General features: G+C 47.3%; 1 protein-coding gene and 1 pseudogene across 1 annotated transcript in view; both read left to right on the top strand.

Annotated features, from left to right (window-relative positions):
• LOC103545210 (bone marrow proteoglycan) overlaps window positions 1-8,645 on the top strand; it is a 29,750-nt gene extending 21,105 nt beyond the window's left edge. The window contains 7 exon segments of the mRNA XM_070563915.1: window positions 6,151-6,195; window positions 6,197-6,221; window positions 6,852-6,977; window positions 6,980-7,167; window positions 7,506-7,628; window positions 8,142-8,253; window positions 8,476-8,645. Coding sequence (XP_070420016.1) covers window positions 6,151-6,195; window positions 6,197-6,221; window positions 6,852-6,977; window positions 6,980-7,167; window positions 7,506-7,628; window positions 8,142-8,253; window positions 8,476-8,486 — 630 coding nt within the window. The 3' untranslated portion in view covers window positions 8,487-8,645.
• A 4,396-nt stretch (window positions 8,646-13,041) lies between these two features.
• LOC103545372 (proteoglycan 3-like) lies at window positions 13,042-17,102 on the top strand (annotated as a pseudogene).
• The last annotated feature ends 5,005 nt before the right edge of the window (window positions 17,103-22,107 follow it).

The following is a 22,107-nucleotide window of genomic DNA, read 5'->3' as shown; positions in this document are numbered from 1 at the left end:
AACAATACAATAACAGTAGGGGACCGCAACAGTCCACAAACACCAATGGATAGATCATCCAGTCAGAAAGTCAGCAAGGAAATTGTAGAAATAAATGAAAAAGTAGACCAGATGGACTTCATAGATGTATATAGAACACTCCATCCAAAAACAGTAGGTTACGCATTCTTCTCAAGTGTGCATGGAACATTCTCAAAGATAGACCATATGTTGAGAAATAAAGCAAGCCTCAAGAAATTCAAGAGGATTGAAATAATATCAAGCATCTTTTCCAACCATAATGCTATGAAACTAGAAATCAATTACAAGAATAAAGGTGGGCAAGGGGCAAACATGTGGAGATTAAACAACACAATACTGAATGACCAATGGATCATTGAAGAAATAAGGAGAAATCAATTATCTGGAGACAAATGAAAATGAAAACACATCATACCATCTCATTTGGGATGCAGCAAAAGCGACCCTAAGAGGGAAAATCATCGCAATACAGGCTCACCTCAATAAACAAGAAAAGTCTCAAATAAGCAATCTCAAACACACCTAACAGAATTAGAAAAAGAGCAAACAAAGCCCAAAGTCAGTAGAAGGAGGGAAATAATAAAAATTACAGCAGAAATAAATGAAATTGAAACAAAAATGACAGTAGAAAGGATCAATGAAACAAAGAACTGGTTCTTTGAGAAAATAAACAGAAGCGAAAAACCTTTAGCCAGGCTCACTAAGAAAAAAAGAAGACTCAAACAAATAAAATCAGAAAAGAAAGAGGAGAAATTGATACCACAGAATTACAAAAGATTATAAGAGAATAATACGAAAAACTATATGCCAACAAATTGGACAACCTAGAAGAAATGGATAAATTCGTAGACTCTTACAACCTCCCCAAACTGAATCAGGAAGAAAGAGAATCTGAATAGACCAATCACAAGTAAAGAAATAGAAACAGTAATCAAAAACCTCCCCCAAAATAAAAGTCCACGACCAGGTGGCTTCTCTGCAGAATTCTACCAAACATTCAAAGAAGATTTAATACCTATCCTTCTCAAACTATTCCAGAAAATTGAGGAAGATGGAGCACTTTCTAACACATTCTACCAGGCCAACATCATCCTGATCCCCAAACCAGACAAGGACAATACAAAGAAGGAAAACGACAGGCCAATATCTCTGATGAAAATAGATGCAAAAATCCTCAACAAAGTATTGGCAAACCAAATACAGCAATACACTACAAAGATCATACACCACAAACAAGTGAGATTTATACCAGGGATACAGGGAGGGTTCAACATCCGTAAGTCAATCAACGTGATACACCACATTAACAAAATGAGGAAGAAGAACCACGTGATCATCTCAATAGACCCAGAGAAAGCATTTGACAAGATTCAACAGCCATTTATGATAAAATCTCTCAATGAAATGGATAAGAGGGAAAGTACTTCAACATAATAAGGAACACATATGACAAATGCACAGCCAACATCATACTCAATGGGGAAAAACTGAAAGCACCCCTCTCAGAACACGAACAAGACAAGGGTGCCAACTCTCACCACTCTTAATCAACATAGTCCTGGAGGTTTTGGCCAGAGCAATTAGGCAGGAAAAAGAAATAAAAGGAATCCAAATAGGCAAGGAAGAAGTGAAACTCTCGCTGTTTGCAGATGACATGATATTATATATAGAAAACCTTGAAAAAATACATTGGAAAGCTCCTAGAAGTAATTAACCATTACAGCAAGGTTGTAGGGTACAAAATCAACTTATGTAAATCAGTAGCATTTCTATACTGTAAGATAAACTAACAGAAAGAGAACTCAAGAACACAATCCCATACACAATTGCAAGGAAAAGAATAAAATAGAATAAATTTAACCAAGGAAGTGAAAGACCTAAACAGTGAAAACTACGAGACTTTCCTTAACGAAATTGATGAAGACATAAAGAGATGGAGAGGCATTCCATGCACATGGATTGGAAGAATAAACATAGTTAAAATGTCCATACTACCTAAAGCAATCTACACACTCAATGCAATCCCAATCAGAATCCCAAGGACATTCTTCACAGAAATAGAACAAAGAATCCTAAAATTCATATGGGGCAACAAAAGACCCCGAATTGCTAAAGCAATCCTGAGAAAAAAGAACAAAGCTGGAGGCGTCACAATCCCTGACTTCAAAAGGTACTACAAAGCTATAGTAATCAAAAAAGCATGGTCCTAGTACAAAAACAGGCGCACAGATCAATGGAACAGAATTGAAAGCCCAGAAATAAAAGCACACATCTATGGACAGTTAATCCTCGACAAAGGAGCTGAGGGCATACAATGGAGAAAAGAAAATCTCTTCAACAAATGGTGCTGGGAAAACTGGACAGCCACATGTAAAAGAATGAAAATGGACCATTCTTTTACGCCACTCAGAAAAATAAACTCCAAATGGATCAAAGGCCTACTGGTAGGACCTGAAACTATAAGGATTCTAGAAGAAAATATAGGCAGTATCCTCTTTGACATCAGTCTTAAAAGGATCTTTTTGGACACTGTGTCTTCTCAGACAAGGGAAACAATAGAAAGAATAAACAATTGGAACTTCATCAGACTAAACAGCTTCTACAAGGCAAGGGAAACTAGGACTGAAACAAAAACACAATCCACCACTGGATAAAAATATTTTCAAGTCATATACCCGACAAAGGGTTAATCTCCATAATATATAAAGAACACACACAACTCAACAACAAAAAATCAAATAACCTGATCAAAAAATGGGCACGAGCTATGAACAGACATTTCTCCAAAGAAGACATACAGATGACTAATAGGCACATGAAAAGATGCTCATCAGCACTGATCAGGGAAATACAAATCAAAACTACACTAAGATATCACCTTATACCCATTAGAATGGCTAAAATAACCAAAACAGAAAATCAATGTTGGAGAGGTTGTGAAGAAAAAGGAACCCTCATACACTGCTGGTGGGAAAGCAAATTGCTGCATGCACTATGGAAAACAGTATGGAGATTTCTCAAAAAAGTAAAAATAGGAATACCATATGACCCAGCCATCTCACCACTGGGTATCTATCCAAAGAACTTGAAATCAGCAATTCAAAGAGATGAATGCACCCCGATATTCATCGAAGCATTATTCACAATAGCCAAGATATGGAAGCAACATAAGTGCCCATTGATTGATGACTGGATAAAGAAAATGTGGTATATACATAAAATGGGATACTACTCAGCCAAGAAAAGGATAAAATAGTCCCATTCACAACAACATGGATGGTCCTTGAGAGTGTTATTTTAAGCGAAATAAGTCAGATAGAGAAAGACAAACTCTGTATAACTCTACTCATACATGGAAGATAAACAAACACAAAGACAAAGAGAACAGATTAGTGGTTACCAGGGGAAAGGGGGGTGATGGGTGGGCACAAAGGGTGAAGTGGTGCACCTATAAGCTCCCTGACAAATAAGAATGTACAACTGAAATTTCACAATGTTTTAACCTATTATACCCTCAATAAAAAAAAAATCTAGGTCTACTGAACACACTGTAGTGTATGATACAAGGAGAGAATGCACTGATCAGAGGGCCCAGGCAAGTGTGCCCATTGTTGGCATAGGTCAACTTAAATTACGTTATTCGGACCAGATATAGACATTGGTCTCTTGAGAGATGATTAATGTGGGTCAGCCCCAAAGACCCTGATCACTTCTGCCTATTAAGATGAGTAGCTGTCATTTGTTGAGCAATAACTAAATGTCAGTTCCTGCATCGCTCAGGGATGTTAGTGGCAGGCAAAAGAAACTCTCGCTTGTTGATCTGAGTAGAAAAATGAGTTTGTTCAAAGGAAGTGAGGTAGCTAATAGAAGTGCAGGAAGGGCTACAGAAGCAGACTTGGGGCCAAAACCAGGACACAGGACAGGTCTGGGGAGGACCCCACTGCCGCTGCTATAATTCAGACCCTGTGGCTGGGACCATAGGGACTCTGGATCCATCTTCTAACACTATGGCCACTGCAGTGCCAGGAATGTGATATTGCCATTGCCACAACCAGAGAGAGGTCTTCGTGGCCCCCACTTTTTGGTCATTAGGTCCACATTCAAAGACTTGAATGGATGCTTCTGTTCAACAGAGCCGAGTCATATCCCTTAGCTGTAAAGGAGGCTGGGAACCTATTTGGCTCTTTCATCTTCAATAATGAGAGGCCGCTACCCACCAAGATCCATAGGAGGAGGAGTTCCAGAAACCTCAGGAAGGTGGTAACGGAGTCAGGCAGCTCACAGTATGTCCACTACACACTGAATACCTAGTGAGGTAGGTACTGTTATCCTCACTTTATAAACGATGATATGATGTACAGAGAGGTGAAGGAAGTTGTCCAGGGTCACACAGCTAGTAAGTCATAGATCCTAGATTCAAACCTGGACTGTCAGACTCCAGAACACACACCCTCAGCATTGCTCCATACCTCCACTGGATGTTCAGGAAATGGAATTTCCAGGGTCATGGAAGCTGTGGCTTTCAGATTGTGGATTGTGTGACCTAAAGGAGACTTTCCTTGGGGTAGAGGTGCCTGAGTGGCCAACTGGCCTCCAAGAATCAGCTCCATCTTGTCATTGACTGCAGTAGCTCTATCCAACACGCAAAGTGGCCCTGCAAGCAGGGCTTAGGGCGGGGAGTAAGCAGGAGCCAGCTCAAAGCTTCTGTCTGGTTTCTTGTTGAGTCATTCCCTTGACTTCTGCTTTGATCTCCTTAAGTCAGTGGATACAGAGGAAGGATATTTCCATTCCTTGGCTTAAGATGGGATGTATTCTTCCCTGTTTTTCCCAGTCCTTTCCAATCTGTACACTGTTAGCATCAGTTATGAAGGAAAGGACACTGTCCTGTGCATGTGCCAAGGTCGCCCCACCTCCACACCTTTGCTCATGTTGCTCCTTCTGCCTGGAATGCCCTTGTTTCCTTTCTTTCTATTCACTTCCAATCCATCCAGCTGGGAGTCAGCTCCTTGTTGCCGTGGAAACTTTCATTTCTACAAACTGTAAAGCAATACACAACTTTGTAAAAGTGTTCTTACTTATAGGTGCTTTTCTTCCCAAAGGAGAGTCTCCAAAGACTGAAATTGATCAAATGATACTTTTAGTTTTAATAGATATTGGCAGATTCATTTCCAAAATGTCTGTGGCAGTTCACATTCCCACCAGTAAAGCAGGAGAGCTGTGCATTTTGGACAAGCTTCCAAGGAGATTCTGAAATGCAGTACAGGATAGGAACCACTGGCTCCGAGTGGTCTCAGAATGGCCTCCAATTTCCTGAAAAGGCTGACAGGAGAGAAGCTGGAAGGCAATGAGTGGGCTCCCCAGGGAAGTGAAGAAATGCAGGGTTCTTATCAGTACTCTCACATCCCTCAGGCTGTGGCAAAACTTTCTTCCTCCCGGGGAACTTCCTCCAAGGCCACTATATAAAATGTCACTGTGGGAGGAAGCATCAGAAGGTCTGAGATTGGGAACTACTCAGGATCCAGGAACACTTCTTGGTAGGTAAGTGCTTTCTGGTGTAGTGGAACTGGTTCCAGGTAAATGTTCAATCTCCCAGGACACATCTGGCCTGAACTGGGAGGTTCTGGAGGGTTGGTGGCACTGTGTGCAGCTGTCAGGTTGCATGGGTGTCAGCAGGGACAGGAATTCTTATCCTCTACCTTTCACATTCCATCTGAGGTATGCCAAAGCTCTCCTTGTCTGGGGAAGGCAGCGATGCACATGTGGCTTCTTGAGCTTTGAGGAGGCAACCCACTTTCTAAGTGCTGTATACTCCTAGGAAGGCCAATAATCATTGTTTCCGGATCCTCTTTGTTTCATAGACTGTGAGGGTCCATTAAGTACAAAAAGTAAAAGTAATAATTCCCTTATTCACACTCAGGTCCACAGCAAAGCCAACCTTGGCTGTCCCTCATGGTCTGCTTCATTCTATTCTAGCATCCTGGAGCCTCAGGGGCTGGGCTCAGCATTAGCTTTTCTGGTCCATCTTGACTTCTACTCATGCCTACTCTTTCTCCACCTCACTCCCAAGGTCCCCTAATGGTGTGGCTGTGATGTGTGTGTGTTTGTGACAAACTGTGTTCTCCATTTCAGGACAAAGTCAAGATGAAACTCCCCCTACTTCTGGCTCTTCTGTTTGGGGGCAGTTTCAGCCCTTCCTCTAAGTAAGTCTCTTTGGTTTTCAGTCTTTCTTTCTCTCCTTTGCTCCTTTCTACATTACACAAAGTGAGAGTCACAAAAACCACCTCCTCCTCTGGCTATCCCCTATTTCAGGATCTCTGCCTTTAGAGGAGCAGGGTCTCTAGAGCCTGGAGTTAAAGGGACACTTCAGGGCATCTGTATATCTGCAGTCTTGGTTATAGTATGATATTCTCAGTTTTGTCCTTTCTTCATAATGTTAACGATGATCACAATAATGACTTCCTTTTACTTTGAGCTCACTGAGTGCACTGTGCTAAACATTTTCTATGCATCATCTCCTTTAATCCTCATATCATCCCCACGAGCTCCCCTTGGGAGCTTGCCCATTTGTACACACATATCACAAATAAAGTAAAGCTAGTAGACCATGGAATCGGTACGCAAACCTACAACCCCTTGATGCTAAGACCTTGCTCTTAACACCATGACCTCATGTGGGAGGCTGGGTTCTCCTCAGGGGAACCTTGTTTCAAGTTTCTCTCTTTCCAGGCCTGAGCCCTTAGATGCCTAGGGCAAGGTGGGAAATGTCCATGGTTCCGTGGAGGAACAGACAGAGATGTGAAGGAGGAGCATTTGGCCTTTCTCTCTGCCAGGGACTGAAACATCCAACTTCGAGAGCCCCTTGGGAGATGACACCCTGCCTCAGGATAGGGATATCCCAGAACGTGGGGCAATGGAGGCTCCTAAGGAGGGACTGACGCTGCTGGAGGGAGAGGAGGAGGGGGCTCTGGAAGTGAAGATGCCCGTGAGGAAGAGGGGCTTGTCAAGTCTGTCTCAGCCCTAGAAGAGGTGGACAAAGACATTCAGTGCCCTAAGGAAGAGGATACAATCATACTGGGAGGCATCCCTGGATGCAAGACCTGCCGCCTTACACTGGTGCCGACAGCCATGGAATATAATCAAGCTCAGGTAAGTGGCCTGTAGCTGAGTCTGAGGCCTGGGGTGGGGAGGAGGGTATGGAGGGGATGTCTCTGGCCTTTGTGTCACTGGTTATTTGCCTCACTGAGGACCCTGGGGGTGTCAGCATGGGCTGAGGCCCTCAGAGGTGTTAGAGGTGGGTAAGGTGGTTAAGAGTTGTGGATCATGTGGAAACAGAAGTTATGTTTTGATCTCCAGTCTTCAAATGGCTGTGGGGTTGGGGTGGGGAGTGGGGGAATGAATTGTGGAGACTTTGAGACCCAGGGTTGAGGTTGTGTGAATTCCTGTGGGAGGGGCGCTTCATTTTCTTCTTTTGTCCTGGCTTGCAGTATACTTGCTACCGGGGCTTCCTCGTCTCCATCCATAGCTTCACCTCTAACTACCGGATCCAGCGATTAGCCAGAAGTGTCAACCAGGGTCAAATCTGGATTGGAGGTGCAGCCAGAGGCTCGGTAAGACCAGTCCCAGCTCTAAGGGAGCCCCTCCTGACCCAAGTCAGCGCACAACTTATTGCAGATTTCTTTATGCTTCTGCTCTATGATCCCCTGAAGAACTGGGGATAAACGGACACCTGGGCAAGACATCAAGGGGCTGCCTAGTATTGGGAAGAGGCAAGGATTTAGAACGAGGAGGTTTGGGTTCAAGTTCTGCTCAGCCTCTGACTGTTTCTATGACTTGGGCAGGAATGTGAGCCTGGTTCCTCATTTCTAGGATGGGGTTGAACCTCTGTCCCACCTCTTGTTAGGGCCAGAAGGATGAATGCATCACAGGGATGCATAGAATGTGATGGTGATGATTACTGTGGATCAACATTTCGGTTGACCAGAACAGTGTCCATCATGGTCCAATAGTCAAGGAAAATACCTGGCAGAGAGCAGGAAGACCAGACAGGAAAAGTGCCAGCTCTGCCTACCTGTCTTCCTTTTGCTTCATGCTCCAACCCACCTTCTCCCTCCATCCTCTAGGGTAGCTGCAGGAGCTTTTACTGGTTGGATGGCAGTGCCTGGAATTTTTGGTTCTGGGCTCACGGCGAGCCTTCGGCCTCTGGTGGCAACTGTGTATCCATGTATACCCAAGGTGAGGTGGGAGTGGGAATGAAGTCTCGTGAAAAGGCCTGGGGAGGTGGGATGGGCTCCTAGAGGAGTTTCGAGGAAGAGCTGGACCCTTCAAGGGAGACGCCTCCTGAATCTACAGACTTCATCTCCACTGAAGTGTGGGGTGGGGTGGGGAGTGAAGACTCCTGGGCCTGAGTCAGGGGAAACAAGAGGCTGAAGGCCCCTTCTGGTTCTGCCTTCACAGGAGGTCGCTGAGACTATCTCAGTGTGACGTGGTCCTCCCCTTTGTCTGTTCCCACTGAGTGGGACCCAGTCAAGACTTTAGAGCTGCCCCCTCCTAAGACACTGCCTCCTTTCCCCTGCCTGCCTCCGCTCCCTTCACCCTCAGCAGTAAAATTGCCTTCCTGAAATTGATTTATTTTTCCTCTGATCATTGATCCACTCGGCTTAGCCCCACTCATGAACTTTCTGTCCTACAATGACTCCCTACTCCACTGTCTGTCATGAAAGGGACTAGAAGTTATCGCTCTCATGGAGCATGAAACATGGGATCGGGTCAGTGGGGCTGTCCTGGAGACAGAGGAATGGGCTCAGCTAGCTCTTTTCATACAACACCAAATTACCGGGCACCTAGGTACAGGTTCTGCCAGGACCCCATCCACCTCTCTTGAATCTTTCACGGTGGACCCTCAATGTCCTGGCCTCTCTCTCCTACAGACTGTGGTTACCTTAACGTGCTAAGAAATTAACATGTCCCAGCCACAGCCGACAACTCTCAGGAGTGGATATCTGAGCACCCCAGTCCCTCAGGTGGAATAGTTCTCTAAGGCATGTCCTGGGTACCATTTCCCAGGGGAATGAACTTCCAGTTACACGCTGAGGTAGCTGTCTTTACAACAGACATTTTATTGTGAATTCTTCTCTTCCCTACTAGTGCCCTAGCACCTCTCAAATAAATTTGCACACAAATTACTGTTGGGGAATACACAGTTGTTTATAATATAAGCACAGCAATAGCTACAAATTGTTACCACATTGTACACCTACAAATTTCCCCCTACTGTGGCAGGCATCTTACAGAGATGACCTTGTGTGATCAATAATTATTATCCCACCTTACAGAGCCAGGCTCAGAGAAGGGATGACCTGTTAAGAGATTTTCCCAAGGCTGAATACCCAGATGTGAGCAAGGCTGTTATTTTACTAACTGCTCCAGAGCATGTTGCTTTAACCATTATGACTCTCTGGCCAGAGGCGTTGGTGGCTTTCCCTCCAGGTGATATTATCCTATGGGGATGGAGCACAGTGGGGGCTGGGGGGGGGAGCGCAGGATGGACTCCCTTAATCTTGGGTTCATCTTGGGCATAGGACTCCAACCTAGCTGAGGTGAGGGTGTCCCAATCAGAGATGATGAAGGAAGGCATTCTGGATCCTCTCTCCACTCTCCAGCTGGGAAGCAAGCAGAAAGTAAGGGGTCAATGTCCTGAAGCCCCTTTCCTCCAGGACCCCTGAAATCCAGAGAATAACAGATGGGATCAAGGTCATAGAGAGATGCCAATCAAGACCTTTAATTTTTGGAGTATGACCCAGATAGGAGAATCTACTTGCTTAAGTTTGCACAGTAAATTGAGACAGAGATAGAAATCAAACAGGTCCATTGTGATATTGTAATTGTACCATGATAGTCTGTTGATTTCAAAGATGCTGGAATTCTGAAACACTGTTATGGATTCAGCTCTGTGCTGGATACTGTGGAGGATGCAGCTGAAGTAGAATTTTCACTCCTTGCCCTCACGGACTTTATATTCTGGTGTGGGAAGGCATTACTTCCCTCTATTCCTATATTAATAAAAATAGTAACAAAATCTCCCAGTTATTAAGCATTTACTAGGTGCCAGGCTCTGTGCTAAGCAGTAGGTGGATTTTGGGTTGTCCCTCACAAATCTCTCCTGTTGGGGGCGTGTGTTGTGACAGAAGTGTGACTTCCAGTCCATGGAGATCCCCTTGGGACTCAATGTCCAGAAGGGGCATGAAGGAGACGTCTGGGTTCCCGGGAACGTTCTGTATCTTGTTGTGGGCACAGTTATGTGGAAGCATTCACTCTGTAAAACTTCCCTGAGCAGTGTACCATACTTGACAAAATGCGTGTTATACATCCACAAAAAATGTTGTATAAAAATGAATGAGTGAAATAAGGGCACTGGCTTTACATTTCAAAATATGGGTTTCTGTGTCTATTTTCTTTCTCCAACAAGATATTAACTAAGCTCTGTGAAAGGAAGATGGTGTGTTTACAATGGAACCTGTGGAGCTCCTCACACCGTATGAAGTGCAGAGCCAAATCTATTCTCAGAGCTTGTGTGTCGATTAGGGTCACATTTCTAGCCCTGGTTTCCTGACAAGGGCCGCTCCCAACACCATCTGACAGAGTCAGTTCTGAGAGCTGTACTGAAGCTGATCTCATTAGAGGTCGGTTCTGGCATCAGCCTCAGTTTACGGATGAGAAAACTGAGACACAGAGGGCTGACTCTGGGACCTGTGATTTCATTATACATCACACAACACTGCCTCTCAAGATGGCAAGACACACCCTCTGCACAATGTGGGGGTGGACAGACTCTCGGGAGGCAGAGTGTGAAAACCCTATGAACATAAATGCAAACAGTATGCCAGAGACTTGGAAATGACGGATGTTTAAAATGTTGGCACCATTGGCTAGAGTGTCTGGAGGTAACACATTTAGGTGTGTCAAAAATAACGAGGACTTGGGAGTCAGACAGAGCAGGGTCAACATGCCACTTCTTTTGAGTAGTGTGGACTGGGGCAAGTCATTCAACCTCTCTGAGCTTTTGTAGTAGATATACAGGCTAGAGATGGCAACACCAGATTGTAGGATGATTTTAGTGACTAATTTAGTAGGATAATGGATGTAAAAGCCTTAATGAGGCATAATATGTGGTCCATGGTAGACCTTTAAAAATGTTATTTCCAGTTATAAATTAGATAGGCATCACTATGGCGACTGAGCAAGTCATTGGAATGACTTTTCCCAGGGTTCATAAGCAAAGAAAACTGGGTCAATGCAGAGGAGGAGCAGGCTGTGGAGAAGGGGAGGTGAGTGAGAGCAGGCAGAGGGAAGGCGGTCGTGAGTGCATAAGGAGCCTGTCTCTGGTTTAGAACTGTCTCTGACTTGCTGTGTGATCTTGGGCACCTGTTTAAGGGCTCTGAGATGTTGTTTCGTCATCTGTGAAACATGTACGTTGAAATGAAACGATGCGTGCAAAGCTTGTCGTGGTGCTGGTTCATGAGTGTAGTTGACTTTATTGGACAACCCAACCGCTGAGTGAAATGATGCTCCTGGCCTGGGCCCAGGAGGCGGGAGAGCAATGGGGAGGAGGTCTAGTCCTCTATCCCCTCCTCCACTAAGAGGTCTGAAGTTTGAAACCCAGAGACCAGGGTTTGGGGGCCCTGGAATTGGCCAATCCCCCCAGTCAGCTGGATAAGCTGAGGGTCTGGTCCGTTGGGTTGGGGAGATAACAGCCAAGACGGTTACTCTGCAATCAGGCCCAGAGTGACCTCTCTGATACTTCTCCATTTGTAGGTCCCCTGGGAGAGCAGAGGAGAGGAAGGAATCCAGGCCTTTTCACCCTCTGAGTTACCTGTTCCTGGTTCCCTGTGAACTGGGGGACTGGGCTGGAATCTGAGGAAAACCAGGAGGTCACAGAGTTGAGTCCTCCATCCCAAAAAGTCTGCTAGCTCTTAGCAGTGATATCCAGCAAAGTCACTGCTTAGCACTTGCTAGTCTCTCCTTGGACTGCACTGAATTTAGCTGGAGCTTGGTTGATGGAAGTTTTGATGTTTTTGCATTTAATTTGACTTTTAAGAAAGATTTCATTGAAATACTGTTTGCCTTGACTACTGAATTCTGTAGTGTTCCCTCAAATGTTGCACTCGAGACAAATGCATCACTCACTTCCCCCTAGTCCTGACCCTGTGGTGATAGATGGCTGGACAGAGATGGAGAGTGGGAGGGGTGGGGAGGTGGTCCACCAATGTCTGCGTGACTCTGCATGAAGCTTTCCATTAAAGCTGTTGCCGCCTTGCCAGAAGATACGACCTGAGGTTGGACAAAATGGCATATTCTAGATCAGTGATACTCAACTCACACATTAAAGGTGAGAAAGGGAGGGAGAGGGAGAAGGAGAGTGAGGAAAGGAGGGAGGGAGGGGGAGACAGAGAGACAGAGGTTGTACAGACAAAAAGACTTAGAAATCCCGGTTCAAGCACTTGCAGTGAAATCTTAACCAGTCACTTTCCCTCTTTGAATCTCACTTTTCATGTCTGTGAAGTAGGGATAGTCATACATTTTCAAGGGAATGAGATGAAAGTGAAGATTCAGGGAGGCGATGCATATAAAGGACTTGTTCTAGATAAGGGCCAAGGGGGGCTGAGGCTCCCTTCACCTCCTCCCTCCTCCTTTCATGGTCTCCCGGATCCCTGGATTCTCCACTCCATTTTTTGGGATATTGACCAAAGGGAGGCTGCTCCTGGGGTTAAGGAGTATTGCTCAGGCCGGGGCCCTTTAGGGGCACTAATAATAAGTTTGCCTCGACAATAGACATCTGGGGTCTTCTCAAGCACACCGGGGTGGATGGGTACCCACATATGGCAGTAGACCCCAGGAGGCAGGTCCCAGTAGAGAGCAGAGCAGAGGGGGGAGAGGATTGAGCAAACTCCTGATCAGCTCCATTGCCCCACACCCCACCCTGAGTCTCTTCCCACTTCCCCAAAAGCCCAGTATAAGGGTTGCCTCTGGGGCCCAGCAGCCAGAGACTCTGAGCAGAGCCTCAGACTCAGGAGGTGAGTGCTCCCCTGGCTGCCCATGGAGGAGGGGTCCAGGGCTTGGGAGGAAGCAGGACCCTATCTGGCAAACACCTCAGAGGTCTGTCCTTCGGACCATAATGGCTACTCTCCTTCCCTCTTCTTCTCCACTGTCAGTGAAATTGGCCCTGGTCCTGAGCAGACCTGTTCTTACAGGGTCTGGGCTAAGTGTTGTTCCAGTGAGCAGTGATGGAGTTCTCAGGAAAAAAGGGACTTTTCACCTTGAGCCGACACCCCCACGTCCTTTCCCCGATTCTCCAATCAGGGTCTGTTAATTGGACGAGAAGCAAGGTCTCTAGTTTGCCCTTTAATAAACCAGTTAAACAAACTCTTCTTCTTTGCCCTGTGCCAGGGGCTGTGCAGACATACTGGACATCCCAGGGAGGCAAGGTGGAGCTGTGTCCCTGTCACAAGACTGAGTAGATATGAAATGCCCTCTGCGCCTGCCCCTTCTCCTGCTGGGGACAGTTGCTGCTTTTCATATGTGTAAGTCCTCCCCTTCTCTTCTCGTCTATGTTTCTCTTTTCTCGTCTTTTCTGCACCAGTTTTGCACTCGTGCACCGAAGACACAGCCTCCCCTCTTCACTTGACCCAGCTCATCTCTGTTAAGATTTCTCCTGGACTCACAACTGTGACCTTTACTTTCTATCAGGGCTCCTTCACAAAGAAAAACCACCCACTTGTGTAGGAGAAGGGCTTCTCACAGGTGCTTCCTCCCACCCCCAAAATACACGCCTGTGGTGTCAGCCAGAAGTCAGGTTCTCATACATTTGTGCAGATGACCCAAGAATTCGTGCCTCACGCAACACCTCAGAGATCCTTCCAGTCTTGGCGCCAGGTGGCGTTCATAGGAAGGCTTGAGGTGGATGAGAGCTGCCAATGGTCCTGGATGAAAGGGCTCCCCACTCCCCAACTGAAGGCAAGGTACCTCTTCTTCCCAGAGAATCATGACCCCCATTTGGACATCCGAGAGACACATGCAGACCTGATCCAGGATGTGGAAGGTTCAGGGGAGTAGGAGGGAGAGTTGGCCCTGACAGATGAGGTGATTCAGTCAGAAGGAGAGGAGGCTGAGGCTTCCACCAATCAAGACACCTTTGAGGATGAGCAGGCCATGGAGTCGGACCAAGCTGCCCTAGGTGAAGACTTTCAGTGCCCCAGGGAAGAGGAAACAATTGAATTGTCTGGCCATCCTGGGTGCAAGACCTGCCGCTACCGCTTGGTGCGAACTCCTAGGAGGTTTAAACAAGCTCAGGTGAGTGGCAGGAATGCTACTGTGGAGGACCTGGGGGAGAAGAAGAGAGTGGATTCAGCCTTCCGTTCCATACTCATTTAGACTAGTGGTTATCAAAGCCTAATGTGCACCAGAATCTCCTAGTGAGATGAAATCTGTAAAAAAAAAAAAAAGAGATTTCTGAGCCCCTTACCCCAAATTTCTGATCTAGCAAGTCTTAGGTGGGGCCGAAGAGTTTGCATTCATACCACATTCCCAGGTGATGATGATATTGTTGCCTGGAGACTGCACTTTGAGAACCACTTATTTGGACAAAAGGCTTTGGTATTAGATAGACCTGTGTTCAATCCTGGCTCTGCCTGTCAGTGGCTGTGTTACCTGGGCAAGTCACTTCATCTTTCAGAGCTTCAGTATCTTCATTTGTAAAATGGAGATATATAGTTCCAAGCTCCTAGACTTCTGGTGAAGTTTCCATGAGATAATACATGGAAAGTATTTAGAATAGTCCCTGGGTCATTGTAAACTCTCAATAAATGGGGGCTATAATGATTCTGAGTATTATTATTATTTCCTGCAAGAAGTTGCTGACAGCAGTAAAAGGAGCAAGCAATGAGATTGAGGGGGGCAAGTAGGTCCTGATTTATGAACTGAAAAGGGATGTAGGGCTCTCTCCTGGAGACTCACGGACTTGAGTAAAAGGAGAGTGAATTCTTTAAACCACCTCTTCTTGTCTCTGCAGAATGTCTGCATGAGGTGCTACCAAGGCAATCTTGTCTCCATACACAGCTCCAGCTTAAACTATTGCCTCCAGTGCTCAATCAGGGGTATCAACTAAGGCCAGGTCTGGATTGGAGGCATCTTGAGAGGCTGGGTAAGTGAGGGGCCAACTCCCAGGTACAAGAGGCTCTTTCTGCTCACCTCGAGGGTACACCTTCTGGCCTCGAGTCTTATCCAAACAGCTGAGGTGACCTTAGGCAGGTGGTGATGAGCTGGAGCTGGCTTGTACTGGCTCAGGAGAACCAGTGATTAGGCAGACCTCTTCTCAACTCCATGTTGAGTGACTTCATGCTTGTAGCTTGAAATCTCCCATGGTGGATGAATTTACACTAAGGAAATTGGCAACCGCTACAAGTCCCTCTGCCTTCTCACCTTCCCCCAGAGCTGGTTGTTAAAGACCAGCACACCCCTGGCGTCACGAGATAGGTTCCATGCCCTTCTTGGTCACTTACAAGCTGAACGACTTCCTTGAGCCTCACTTGCCCCATGTCAAAAATGGAGTCCTCCTTCTGTTAGAGTGGTTCTGGGATTGTGGATGAATAAGTGCCATCACATTTGCTACTCAAAGGTGGTCCATGAAGCAGTAGTATCATCATCCCTTGGTAGCTTGCTTGAAATGCACAATCTTGGGCCGCACCCCAGACCTCCTGAATCAGAACCTGCATTTCAACAAGATCTCCAGGAGATTTGTATACACAATGAAGTTTGAGAAGCCTACTCTGTGTGATGATGCCATTGCCTGCACTCAGGGATGGATCTCTAGGGTATCTGGCTTCTAGCCGGGTGAACAGTGAGAAGAGATTATACATATAGTGAGTGTCCAGAAAGGGATGCTTGGTGCCCAGTGGGCATTCTCTGGAGCCTGTGATTGTCTCTGTCTTCCTGGATTTCTGCCCTCTGATGCAGCCTATCCCTTCTCTAGCGCTGGTGCAGGAGATTTCGCTGGACTGATTTGAGCCGCTGGAATTTTAGCTACTGGGCCTCAGGGCAACCTAGAAATGGGAGAGGCCGCTGCGTGGCTCTATGCACCAGAGGTGAGGGGAACTGAGCACCAGGGCAAGGGGATTGGGGGTCAAGGTGAACTCTTACATAGTGTCCTTTTGAGCTGTCTCAACACTCCTCCCCAAACTCACACCCTCCCCCCAACCGGACAGCCAACTTCCTCTCTGTGAGAAGGGCTGAGATGTAGGGAAGGATTCCTCAAAGCAAAACCAGGTGATGGGGTACCCTGTGTGGGGGTTAGATGCGGGCTTTCCATCCTACGGCCTGGGTGGGGGTCCTTTCCCTCTTCTGATATCAGGGTGACAGATGAGACTAGCAGATGTGAATTTAAAGGTGGATGAGGGACTAAGGACAGATGTGGGAATTAGGGAAGGCTGACAGACAGTTCTCCAGCTTCCAACAGCATGGATGAGGGATGTGAGGGAGCTTAGTACAATGGCTAAGACCATACGCGTTGGAGTAAGACTGCTGTGGTTCACATCCTGGCTCTGCCACTGGTCGGCTGAGACACAGGCAAATTATTACCCCCACTAAGCCTCAGTTTCCTCATCTGAGAAATGGGGATGAGCTAGCACCCATCTCTTGGAGTCATTGTGAAGATAAAAGCACTCAATCACCCTGCTTCCTTCGCTGTGGGAGCTCAAGAAACGTGAGCTGGTAGGGATGTGTAGGCAACATATGGCTGACTGATCACAGCCACAGCAGGCAAGGGAGGGTATGAAGTGCCTGAGGAGGGAAGGAGTGGGGCACAAGCCACACTCAGATGGGCAGCTGACCTCACTGTGCTCTCTACTGCCAGGGGGTCACCAGCGAGGCAATCCTTGCAGCAGGCGTCTGCCCTTCATCTGTTCCTCCTGAGCCGTTGGCACAGAGACCCTGCCTTGAAGTCTCCTGCCTTCACAGCTTCCCGTCTACCCCCTGGACACTGGGCTCGTCCCCCTGTCTCTCCTGGAAATAAAACTAGACATCCCACAGCATTTCCTGACTCTTTTCTTCACTGCTCCCTTTGGAGGAATCCCTGGAGTTGGAAACGCCTGGAAACCATCACTCCCACAGGGTGGGGCTTTGAGGAAAGTAAAAGGTGGTGGAGTAGGGCTCCCAGTAGGGGGTGGGTGGGGGTGCTGAGGTGTTGGGCTACAGCGCCACCTGGGGGCGGAGCATGGACTCCGGAGGACCCTTCTCAGCCCTGGCTTCGGGATTCCCACCCCTCCACCCCAGGCTCTGGGGGAAGATCCCATTTGCTGGGGGGTGGGGAACTGGCCCTCCTGTTTTGTTTGGGTTCACTATGCAGGGTGGGGTAGAGTGAGAGTGGGGCGGCTTTCCAAAATGGAGCTGATCTTGCTGATTCAAGGATTGGGGTGGAGCAGTGAGATGCCATCTGGATAAGCACGTGGGAGGGAGGAGAAAGTAGTTTTGTCTGGGGGCAGCCTGTTCCTCTAGTCCTCTGTCTTGTTGGCCTCAGATACTGACCCCTGCTTTCCATTCTTCCAGCCACTGTGAGTGAATTGAAAGGCCCCAACTTCTTCTGAGATCTGTTCCGCACTTCATTCCCAGGAGGGTGGCTTCCTTCCCTCTCCCCTATCCGCAGCCTACCTCCATAAAGACGACACGTTCTCAGGAGGCAGGTGCCACCCACCAGGAGGGCCTTGGGGCCAGTCATGGTATCTGGTAGCCCCTGGCTCCCATGCTGTGTCTACAGCCCCAGGCCTCAGCTTCTCTCCCTCACCCCGTGTTCTCTGACCCAGGGGACATTGACAGAGAGCACTGTTGCTGCTCTTTACTTTGTTCGAGGCAGGATGCTGGCTCCCGGTAGGATCTTGATGAAGCAGAAGTTCAGACCTGAGACTGGGTATTAAGAGGGCAGACAGCCTTGGGTTGTGGGGAGAGAAAGAGGGGGGCGCTCTGAGACAGAAATACTTCTTTGGGTGTCATTCTACATGGGGCACAGGGAGAAGGTACAAATATTTCTGCAGATGCACGTGCATGTGCGTGTATATGTATTTGGGTGTGTAAGCGAGTCACTCTTTGTATACCTGTGTGTATCTGTGTATGTGTGAATCTGTATATGTAAATGTGCGTAAATCTTTGAGTCAGTGTGTATTTGTGTGTTGTTTGAGGGTGTACATTTTGTACATCTCTGTGTGTTAACGGATAGGCTTGTGTGTCTGTGGACACCTATGAACCTCTGGACCGTAAGATGCCTGAATCTGTGTGTGCACGCACATGTGTACTTGTGTGTCTTTGGCCAGTATGTTTTGGGGTGTGTATACATGTTAGTGTGTGTCTGAGCACACCTGTGTACAGGTCTACGTTTGTGTGTGAACACGTGTGTGCCTGTCGAGGCATTTGATGGGATGTGGAGTGTCAGGAACTAAAAGAACAGTCTCCCAGATGCGCTTTCTTATAAAGCTTCTGGAGGTGGTGGAACAGGACAGGGCGGAGAACCCCAGGGGATGCGGGTGGCGAAGAAGCAGCAGGGCTGAGTTCCCTGAATATGAGCGGTCCTCTGACAACGGGACCACGGGTCTTGGGCTTGCCATGAATCTCACCAATGCTGGACCTCAGGGACTGCTTCTGGTGAAGAGGCCTGTCCTCCACAGAGGGGTGTGTCCCTCAGCCTTGGTTGCAGTTTGTGTCAGGAAGCTGCTAATCACAGCATGTCAGTCTCCCCAAGGGCTTGGAACGGGGGCTGCCTGAGGGTCAGGCCCCCACCCAGGTCCCTGCATTGCATACTGCAACAAGTGAATTCTTTTTCGTGTATGTGTGAAGAAGATTCACCCTGAGCTCACATCTATGCTAATCTTCCTCCCCTTTGTATGTGGGATGCCTCCACAGCATGGCCCATAAGTGGAGTAGGTCCACACCCGGAATCCTAACCTGCAAATCACAGGCCACTGAAGCAGAGTGTGTGGAACTTTCACCACTGAGCCACAGGGCCGACCCTGCAACAGGGTAATTCTTGACACTCTGCTTCTGAAAGAACAGTAGAATCTGGCTTTCAGGGGTGGGAGGGATAGGCAGTAAAGGAAGCTCTACATAGGGAGCTCTGGGACTGGTATTTCGGCTGAATGGCAAGTCCCCATTTAATTCATAGGTGGGGAATCGATTCTAGGCCATCCTGGTAGCCCAATATCCTGCCAGCAACAACGGGAGGTACAGGGAGGGCAGGGAGAGGAAGGGGCTTAGACGTCTCCAGATTGAAGCTTGCTTGAGGCAGACAAGGGTAGATAAGGTGTCCCTCAAATATCTAGCACTATCTGTTACTGGGTCGACTTCAACCACTATATATTCATTCCTTTGGTTGTTTAAGGACTTTCAGTCTTGAACAGCCTTTGATTAAAAAGCAAATACTCTTAGGAGAAGAAACTCCAAGGGCCTTATCTCTTAATACCTCTGGGAAGTTGATGGTTACTTGCCGAGAACGAGGTTTTGTGAAAAGGAACGCAGAAGGCAAGGATGTGTGTCACTGTCAGTGGGCATGGGGAGAGGGCGGTTGTGGAGAAGAGAAGCCATTGAAAAGGAGATAAAGAAGCAGAGAGTGCAATGTACACCATTTTTTCTTGCTGGGCACCGAGGTAGTCAGTGTTTCCTGGTATTCCTTGCATAAGTTGGGCTCTGCAGCATGCTACTGGGTGTGGCCAATGCAATGTGGGAGGAAATGATGTAAGTCTCTTCCTGGCCTTTAAATGACCCCCTATGATCTTCCCGTTCTCACTGTCCTTGCCACAGGGATCTGGGGGTCCCCGTGTCCCTGAAGGCATAGCTACCTGATGGAAAGGGCTGTCTGACCTGCTGTGTGTAGTAAACCTTGAGATTTCGCAGCCCACTTGTTACTGCACCAGAACCTGGTTTAACCCAACACATATAGAAAAGAAGGTGCCCAGGAATGTCCCAATTTTTCCCAGACAGACATAGCACAGAAGTCAGGATCCGAGCCACCAGAGTCACAAAGCTCTGGGTCTGAGTACCTGTTCTACATTTCAAATTTTTTAGCCTTACTAAGCCTCAGTTTCTCTTCAATAAAATAAAGTTGAGTTAGACAACATCTGTAATGCATTTAGCCCACAGTCTGGCAATGGCAGGTTGTCACTAAATGTTGGCTTTTGTGCAGAGTCATTAAGGAAGCAGTGTAGTGGTAGGAATGAGCATGGGTTCCAGTTTGAATTTCCATGTATTGCACATTTCTTCTTCTATGAAATAGGATTAATAACAACCCACAGCAAGCTCACCAGGGTTGGTGTGCGGGTCCATGTGATTATGTTGGTGACTGTGCTGAGGACACCAGGATGTAGGAGAGACAAGTTAGTATTTTATCAGTACTGATGCCAACCTGAAGTCTAGTACACAGAAGCGCTAACTTAGTTCAGCTGTGGGAAGACAGCATCAGGCTCACACCCACGGGTTCAGGCCAGGAGGGGCTGATGCACCCACAGAAGGACCAGCCCAGTGTGGGGAAGGGGAGAGCTGGGGGAGAGGGCCCCTCCAGGACACCGCTGCCTTCATCTCCTCCTCAGAGAACGTCCTCAGCCCCAGCCCAGGCTCCTGAGAGCTGGATTCACCGGGAATGCCTGTGGGCCTCCTGGTTGGAGAATGTAGTGCTGTCTTCATTGATGTGTCTGCTGAGATGTGCCTTATGTTTGGGAATCGTACCCCTTCTCTCCCTTCAGTGGGAGATCATTGGTGTTGGGCCTTTGCAAGTGCCCACTGCTTGATCGTCCCAAACTACTCCCAAAGCTGCCCACACCCCTTTTCTCTGCACCTTCCTTAGAGGGGCCAGCCCTCATCTACAGTTAAGTTCATTTCTGCTAAGTCCTCATGATCATGCCCACACTCCAACTTTCCTGCAGGCACATTTACTGTGAAGCTAATGAAACGTACTTCAGGGTTAAAATGTCTGTGACAATTCACATTCCCACCAATAAAGCAGGAGAATCATGCATTTTGGACAAGCTCCCAAGGAGAGTCTGAAACTAAGTACAGGATAGGATCCACTGTCTCTGAGACATCTCAGAACGGCCCCCCAGGTTCCTGAAAGGGGTGACAGGAGAGAAGCCGGAGGGTAATGAGTGGTCTCCCCAGGGACGTGAAGAAATGAAGGGTTCTTATCAGCCCTCCCACCTCCCTCAATCTGTGGCAAACCTTCCTTCCTCTGGGGAACTTCCTCCAAAGTCCCTATATAAAATGTCACTGTGGGATGGACAGAAGGAAGATCTGGGATTTGGGAATTCCTCAGGACCCAGGAAGACTTCTGGGCAGGTAAGTGCTTTCTGGTGTAGTGGAACTTATTCCAAGTAAATGTTCATCTCCTGGGACACATCTGGCCTGGGCTCCGAGGTTCTGGAGGGCTGGCTGGGATTGTGTGTGGCTGTCAGGTTGCATAGGTGTCAGCAGACAGGAATTCTCATCTTCTACCTTTCACATTCCTTCTGAGGTATGCGAGAGCTCCTGTTGTCTGAGGAAGGCAGAGATGCACATGTGGCTTTTTGAGCTTTGAGGAGGGAACCCATTTTGTAAGTGATGTGTGGCCTAGGAAGGCCAATAATCATTGTTTCTGGATTCTCTTTGTTTCATAGACTGTCAGGGGCTTATTAAGTACAAAACAAAAATAATATTCCCTTCTTCACATTCAGGTTCACAGGAAAGCCAACCTTGTCTGTCCCTCATGGTCTGCTTCATTCTATTCAGAAAGAAGTGCTAGCATCCTGGAGAATCAAAGGCTGGGCTCAGCATTAGCTTTTCTGGCCCATCCTGGCTTCTGTTCATGCCTGCTGTTTCTTTACCTCACTCCGAATGTCCCCTAAGGGTGTGGCTGTAGGGTGTGTGTGTGTGTGTGTGTGTGTGTGTGTGTGTGTGTTTGACAAACTATGTTCCCCATTGCAGGAAAAAGCCAAGATGAAACTTTCCCTATTTCTGGCTGTTGTATTTCGGGCAGTTTCAGCTCTTCATCTGGGTAAGTCTCCTTAGTCTTCAGTCTTTCTTTCT

The sequence above is a fragment of the Equus przewalskii genome, chromosome 11 (genome assembly GCF_037783145.1).
Source record: "Equus przewalskii isolate Varuska chromosome 11, EquPr2, whole genome shotgun sequence".
Lineage (NCBI taxonomy): Eukaryota > Metazoa > Chordata > Mammalia > Perissodactyla > Equidae > Equus > Equus przewalskii.
Note: the sequence above shows the minus strand (reverse complement) of the source record. Positions and strands in the feature narration are given on the sequence as shown.